A 7,775-nucleotide genomic window follows, 5' to 3' on the forward strand; every position below is an offset into this window, starting at 1 on the left:
AAACTTGTGAGTCCTCCATCAAGTTCAGGGACATCTCCAGCTCCCAAACCCCAGCCTCAGACAACTGGCAGCATTATCCTTAAGACTGGGCAAGGGGCACCCAGCGCCTCCCTTCCCCAACTCTCTACCCAGGACTCAGTTAACAAACCAGCAGTGGCTCTCAAGAGAGAGAGGCTGCTATGGGTCCAGCCACTTTTGTCAGGAGCCTTTTATATACAGGGACAGAAGCACAAGAAGCCAAGGGGACTTCTCCATAGGATTTTCTCCTCCAACCCTCCTTCCTCATTTTCATCCCCACAAAAATGGCTACGGCTTACTGCGTGTTTTCTACAGGTACAGAAACATTACATATAATACCAGGGTACTCTTCTTGTAAATGAAGATGTTGGGGCCCAGAGAGGGTTAAGAGGCTGGAAGACACCACACAGCTGACACAGCCATGTGTCTCTGGCTCTTTTCGCCACTTTAAAGGGGAGGGTAGGATGCCTCTCTTTGGAGTCAAGCCAAGGCCTGCCCACCCCACAGTCCAGTCCCTGCGGCCAGGCGGGCTCCTACCTGCTTGAGCAGGAACTGGTCCTGGGCGTTGGTGTGCAGGGCGATGGCCAGATGCAGGGCAGACAGGAGCACCCCGCTTAGTACCGCGGCCCGCATGCGCACGGGCAGCAGCGTGTAGATGGTGTAGATGAAGAACACGGTCCACCAGATGCCCTCGGAGGCGCTGCGCGGCTGGGGCATCAGCAGGCCCACCACCTGGACGGCCAGCACCACGGCGATGAGCGCGTAGCAGGCCAGGCCCATGTGGTCCTGGTGGAAGGCGGCGCGGTTGCAGAGCACCGCCATGACCAGGATCACGCCCACGGCGGCCGCCAGCACGGCCAGGTAGGGCAGCTGGCGCGGGGGCCGCGCCGCGTGGAAGGCCAACATGACGAGGCACACGAGCACCAGCACGGCCATGAGCATGGTGAGGCTGCTCTGGTTCAGACGGAAGAAGTAGCGCTGGTACAGGCGCTCCAGCTTGTCGGACGGGAACTTCTTGGAGCGGAATATCTGCAAAAGCGCCAGGCAGCAGGCGCCCAGCGACAGCACCGGGCCAGGACCCGCGCCCGAGCTCCCCGAGCTGCCGCCATCCCCGGACCCCTCGTCGCCCTCGACGGCGCCGGCCTCCAGCTCATCGGCCGCACGGCCCTTGCCCCGCCGCTCCTCCAGGCCCAGCTCCACCGAGCGGGGGCGCACCTCCGTCCCGCCGGCTGCGGCTGCTGCGGCCGCCGAGCCACCGCCGCCCGCAGGGGGCGCCCGGGTGCTGCCCCCGCCGGCCGCGCCCCGCCGCTGGCGGCGGCTGCCGCGACCGCAGTCGTCGCCGCCACGCTCCTGCCAGGCAGACTTGGAGCGGAAGCTGAAGCCGAAGCCCCCGGCCAGGGGGTCGTCGCCGCTCAGCGGGGGATCATCATCGTCGTCGCTGCGCCAGCGGCTGGCCAGGCGCTGCTGTTGCTGCGGGGTCACCGCACCGCCGGGTTTCTTGGTGGAGCTGCGGGCCGAACCCCCGGGGGCGTGGGGGTAGCCATTGGCGCGGGAATCGGCCTCTCCCCACGCGGAGCGGTGTTCCGGGCCTCCCCGGGACGCCGGCGCCGCCGCTGTCTGCGCCGCGTAGCCCGGGGGGCTCACGCTTTTGGAGCCCGACATCCCCTCCTCGGCCTCGTCGTCTTCCTCCTTCCCCGGGGGCCGGGCCGGGGGTCTCCAAGGGGAGGGCGGACGGCCGAGCAGGGGGACCAGGCTGGGGTCACACGTCGGGGGCGGCCCGGGGCCCTGCGCAGCAGCGGGGCATCTTGGCACCCCCGTCCTGAGCGGAGAAGAAGGGCAGCGGGAGGGCGAGCGGGGAGGCAGGCACAGCCCCGAGGTGACAAGTGGCTGAGAAACCGCTTCAGGAGTCCCAGGTCCGAGATGGAGTTGGCTCCGAGCTGGGGCAGCGGGGACTGCTGGAGCTGCTGCGCCGGGCGCAGAGGGACGTCCGGACTCCTGGCTCGCGTCGAGCTCGACAAGGACCGGAGTTGCGGACGAGGCGGGACGGAGAGGTGTCCTTGCAGGCGGCGCCTCCCCGGGGCTGGCAATGCCCGGGCGCGGCTCTCGTAGATACTGCCTAAGCGGAGCCCAGCGGCACACGCGGCTCGGCGGCGGCTAGGGCAGCTCGGCTGGGGTCCCGGCGTGGAGACCAAGCGGGTACCCTTTCCTCGTGGCGCACTGGGAGCGACTGGGAGGTGCGGGCGCCAGCCAGCATTATTTTCTTACGAGGGGTGGGGAGGTGGGATGGGGGGGTGGAGAGGACGGGGGAGGGGGCGGCGGGCGGAGCAATAGCTCCAGAGTCCTGGGGGGAGGGTCCTGGAGCCCAGGGGGGCCGTCGCCCGCATCCCCCACCTCCCACTGCGAGAGTGGGAGCGTGGCCCCCACGAAAGGCGAGCAGAGCCTTCAGCGCGTCCGCGCAGGGGGCGGGGGCGAGGACCGGCTCCTGCGGCGCGGCCCTTCCCGTCTCACCTCCCCCTTCCCCCACAACGGAGCGGGGCTGGCCCGGACCCGCCGACCCAAGAGGGCTGTCGCGCCGGCTCCGCAAGCCCCAGGCTCCTGGCCGCCGGCTGCGGGCCCACCGCGGCCGGGCGCAGAAGGACTAGGCGGAGGGCGGAATCCGGCGCAGCGCCGCCGCCGTTCTGCCCCAACGCAGGCGGGCTTCTCCCAGGGAGCACGGCATCCAGAGATCGGGGCCGGGGCTCAGATGCAGCCGGCCGAGAGGGGCCCGCCCAAGAACCGCTGCGCCCCGGGGGCGCTCCGGGGAGGCCCGCGGGAGCCGGGCTCAGGGCGCGCCATGCGCGCTTCGGGCCCTGCGCCGCTCTGGCCGCTCGCGCCGCTCCTCCCTTCTCGCCCGCTTGCCGCTGCCGGAGCGCCCTCCGCATCCCCTCCTCCCGCCGCCTCCCCGCCCCCCGCGCTGCTCCGGCCTCGGCTCACAGCGGCGCGCGGCCGCCTCCGCCCCCGGCCGGGCCGCGGCCCCCGCCTCGGCCCCCCGCCGGCATCCTCAGGCCCGGCCCCGGGAGGCGCCCGGGGTCCGCGGGGGCCCCAGCTCCCCTTCCTCACCTAAAATTCTCGCCGCGCCCCCTCCCTCCCTGGCGCCTGGAGCCGCGTCAAGCCGCGGTCCCTTGCCTGGACCTGGGCGGCGCGCGGCCCTCTCCCGCCCCCTGCTTGGGTTCCTGCGCCCCTAGTCCTAGCTCCCCTCTTTTGTATCCCCCTTTAATCCCCCTCCCCCCATTCAACCCAACTTCAGCCCCTGCGCTGCGCCCCCCTTCTCTGGCCCAGCTCTATTGGCCGCTTTCTGAGCTGTCAGACTTGAGTCCGGCGCTCTTATTGGGCGATTCTCTGGCCCAGCGGCCGTGCCAAAGGAGGGCGCACAGGGCGGGGGACGCCTGGGCAGCGACTGCCGCTGGGAGCCGGAGACCAGAGTCCCTGGAGGGGCCGGAGGGGCCCGAAAGCCAGACCCGGAAATGGACGGGGGAGATGGAGAGACTGAAGATCGCTGAGGCGCGGGAAGACAGGGACGGAAAAGATGGAGATACAGTGGGTGAGGCCGATGCAGCCAGGGCGGGGCGGACAGGGACGCTTTGGTGGGTAGTTACCGAGCGAGAGCCCCACAGACAATACTAGGAACACCTGGTGTTTATGGAGAGCTCTTTGCCCGGTCATACTTTTTTTAAAATCTCATTTGATTCCCCTCAATAACCCTGGGATGTGACAGGGGACAGGGCCTGTGTGATTATTCCCAGTTATAAATGCGGAAACTGAAGCTCCGAGAGCTTACTCAACGTGCCATGGGTCACACAGGTCTGCTAACTTGCGACGGACAGATCTTTCGTCAGTGCCAGGCTGCCTCCCCTACCTAGCAAGGTGTCAGCGGGAAGGATGCGCACCAGAGCAAGGTGGAGCCCCCGCTGGAGAGGGCCAGGGGAGGGGGCAGAGAATACCAGATACTCCTGTGCGGCACCAGCGACAGAGGCACGAGTGGAAAGAAGGACTTGACTGTAGGTCAAAAAGGACCTAGTACCTACCCAATTCCCCTGCTCCTAAGCTGTCCTGCTGGGAGTTCTGGCAGACTAAACACTGAGAGAGCGGGGAACCACACCTTAACCCAGGGCAGGGAGAAACAACCTTCGCTTTACTGTCTTCATCTTCCAGCTGTCTGCAGAGCTCTTGACAAGAAGCCTGGAGGTCTGAGTGAGCTTCCCTTTCTCTCTCTGCTGGCCATCTCTTTGCACATTGGGAGATAAACTTTGCCAGAGTTATAAATTGGGAGGAGAAAAATCCCAAGAGATCTGAATAAACTAACCCTTGAGTAATCCATGATTAGCTAGGTCATAAAAAGCACTGTGAATGTAGTCAGCACACACTCATAGAGCACCTGCTATGTGCAAAGACTGTGTTAAGTGCTACAAGGAGAGAGAACCAGACTCTGGATGCAGTCAGGGAGGGGGACGAGCTAGCCACCAACTCCAGTTCAGAGCACAGTTCAGTGTTCAGGAGAGGTCCAAACAGCATTTAAGGGGTTCAGAGAGAAGAGGCATTAATTTATGCTATGAGGGCCAGAAAAGACTCTGGAGGTCAAGTCTGGGGCTAGCAGGAAGGATGAGTAAGAAGAAAAGGAGGATGGCCTAATATTTGTTAAGCAACTACTATATGTCTATAAATATTTTATCATATAACCATTTTGAGGAAGATGTTATTTTCCCCACTATAAAGATGAGAAAATGAAGACTTAGAGAATCACAAAGTTTGCCCAAGGCCCATAGTTTGTAGCAGAATGGAACCTAAATTCAGCGTGTTCCTGTACTCTACCATGTAGCCATGTAACAAATATGACACCCAGGACAGGCAACTGCACGAACAGAAGCCAGATGACCAGAAGTATCAAGGTGATTGAGTTCCACCCTTGATCCTTCTCATGCCTTGAGCTCTCCTTAGGTCATTCCTTTTAATTTTATTCAAACTTTTAAAATAACCATCATCTTATAACAAAAGCCATATACGATTAAAGGTAGAAAAACAAAAAAAAGAAAAGAAAAAAAACATAACCATACCACCTAGTAAGAACCATTAACATCTTAAATTTTTTCTTCGATGAAAAATAGGAGTTACTCTACAAATAGTTTTAGAATCTGCTTTTTTCTGCTTAGCAAAAATTGTGGATTTTTTCATGTCAATAAGCATTCATCTACAATATTCATTTCATTGTCTGAAAAGAATTCCAGTACATGGGTGCAGCATAATTTATTTAACCAATCCCTTACTGTTGGACATTTTTCACCGTCATAGTAGTTTATAAAAAGTTTCCACTCTTTTACTGTTATAAACAATGAGCATTTTTGTAGATAAATCTTCACACACATCTTTAATTGTATCCTTAGGAGAAATTCCTACAAGTAGAATCACAGAGTCCAAGGATAAACAAATTTGTTTTCTCTAGGATATTTCTGAAATCTGTATCTTCAGCCCCTGCCTCCCTTTCCGGTACCAAGCTTCCCCGTGTCCACTGGAGAGCTCCCCACGGATGCTCCTTGGTACCCACTAGCATCCCAGATTCAATTTTTTGGGTCTTCTCCCAACAAGCTTGCTCCCCCCTCTGTTTTCTCACCACTGGTGGAATTAGGACGGTCTCCCACACTCCCTAATCTCAGAGTAGTGATCCTTCTTCCCCTCCTAACTGGGTTCCCAGAGTCCTGCCTCTTCACCCTCCTAGTCTTTTCTCATCTCTCTTCCACATTCTCTGGCTACTCCTTTACCTGGATCCTCCCTGCTCCTTGCCCGGACAATTATCAACCCTTCTTCTTGCTCCCTCCTTGCCCTCCAGTCTGTCCTCTACTTTGTTCCCATTTGATCACGCGTATCACACCCTCTACTGAAAACTGCCCACAAAACATACTCTTCCTACTTGCCAGCTTTCACTGTCCACCACTTCCCCACGTCTTCTGCCCGCCCTGAACTGCTCTTGATGCCTCTGCAGAGATTACCCCCTACCCCCTGCACAAATCAAATTTATAGCACCTCTGCGAAGCCCTCTCTATTGCCCCTCCCATCCCCCTGCACCTCGCCCCCAGGCTGTTAGGCACTCCCTCCTCCTCAGCTCCCAGCACACCTGGCTTTTATCTTTATTATAGCTCTTGTCGCATTCTATTATCTTGACTTGTTTTCAGAACTGTCTCCACCGTCAGCTGAACTCCTTGAGGGCAGAGCTGGTGTCTTACTCATTTTTGTGCCCAGCGCTTAGCCTGGTACCTGGCACAAAAGTGGTGCCCGGTAGCTCTTTGTTGGATAAACAAATGGTACATCTGGGGGCAACAGTGAGCTGAATGGAGTCTGAGGTGTGAGAGGAGGGGACTGGCAGCAATGAGTGAAGATGGAAAAGTGGGTTGAGCTCTTGAACACAGAGAGGAGGCAGGTGGGCTACAGTTTAAAAACAATGAAGAGCCCCCAAATTTGGGGACAGGAGTGTCATGGTCCATTCTATTTTGGGAGGCAAACTCTGGCGATGTAAGTAGATTGGAAAAGCAAGATCAAAGAGCATAGGGGACCAGTCAGGAAGCTATTGCAGAGCAAATATAGATGGAGCCCAAAAGTGATGTGATGATGGGAATGATGCCATTGGCTGGAGGAGGGCTGACCTGTGGAGGGCTGACAAGGAAACCCAGAGGTCAACCCCTATGTAGAGGAGGAGTCCTCAAGGTGAGAAGAAAACCGAGAAAAGGTGGGAGTCACAGGAACAGAAGGCAGAGGTTTTGAAGACCAACCCCAGAATGTACACCTGATTGTTGTCATCACGTAGGGGCTGACCCAAGGACCACCTCAGGCCCCTCTCTGAAATGAGTGCTTGGTCTGCAGAGCTGAGGTGACCATACACCCCAGGGCACAGCAGGCCCTTTGGGAGACCAGCAGACACCCCCTGCCCCCTCCAGCCACCTTCCCCCTGGTGCCTCAGTTATCCTTCAAGACTTCATTCTTCACTCCCTCTGCCTTCTTTGGAAGAATATTTGTATTTTGGAAATTAGAATATTAATGTTTTAGAATATTTAGAAATATTTATAGAAGTGGGCATTAATTATAATCCCCTACCTAAAAATACCTTCCCCCACACTGCTTAACATTCCACCATTAGATAGTCATGCTTTGAGATGACAAGCATTCCCTAAAAATGAATATAGAGATCTAGAGACAGAAAGTAGATGAGTGGTTGCCTAGGCCTGGGGAGGGGGAGGAATGGGGAATGATGGCTAATGGGTACAAGATTTCTTTTGGGGTCATGAAAATGTTCTAAAATTAGATTCTGGTGATGATTGCACAACTCGATAAATATACCAAAAACCATTGACTTGCACAGTTTAACCCAACTTCAGGAACTTTATGGTATGTAAATTGTATGTCAATAAAGTGGTTGAAAAAAATGAATGCAGATACCCCTGGGTTTATGCCACGACTGTCAGTGGTTAACAAGTCAGTGTGAATGAGTTTAACCAGCAGGCTTCCCCCACTAATGCAGTAATGCCCAGCCAAGGTTGGAGGGCGCTAAGGGAATGGATGCTTGCTGTTTTGGCATAGGGATGAGTTAGGAAGAGTAAGGAGAGAACACTTGAGACCACTAAGCATTTCCTGAAGCAAATGGAACCAGGAAAGGGCATGGGTGCCCGGAAGCGGGAAGGAAGAGGGCGGAAATGAAAGGCAATTAGGAATTGGGGGTCAAAAATGAACTTTGC

The 7,775-nt window shown here is 57.3% G+C and overlaps 1 protein-coding gene and 1 pseudogene across 2 annotated transcripts in view; one reads left to right on the plus strand and one right to left on the minus strand.

The window, feature by feature from the left end:
• Positions 1–2,888, minus strand: part of ADCY5 (adenylate cyclase 5) — a 152,275-nt gene extending 149,387 nt beyond the window's left edge. Inside the window, exon 1 of one of the 2 annotated variants that reach the window (XM_087439708.1) lies at positions 556–2,888. In XM_087439708.1, coding sequence (XP_087295834.1) covers positions 556–1,680 — 1,125 coding nt within the window. In that variant the 5' untranslated portion in view covers positions 1,681–2,888. The remainder of the gene's footprint in view (positions 1–555) is intronic. The other variant, XM_087439707.1, reaches the window with a different exon arrangement.
• Positions 2,302–3,242, plus strand: LOC147915139 (uncharacterized; annotated as a pseudogene).
• The last annotated feature ends 4,533 nt before the right edge of the window (positions 3,243–7,775 follow it).

The sequence above is a fragment of the Ceratotherium simum genome, chromosome 15 (assembly GCF_057802395.1).
Source record: "Ceratotherium simum simum isolate JZ-2026a chromosome 15, ASM5780239v1, whole genome shotgun sequence".
Lineage (NCBI taxonomy): Eukaryota > Metazoa > Chordata > Mammalia > Perissodactyla > Rhinocerotidae > Ceratotherium > Ceratotherium simum.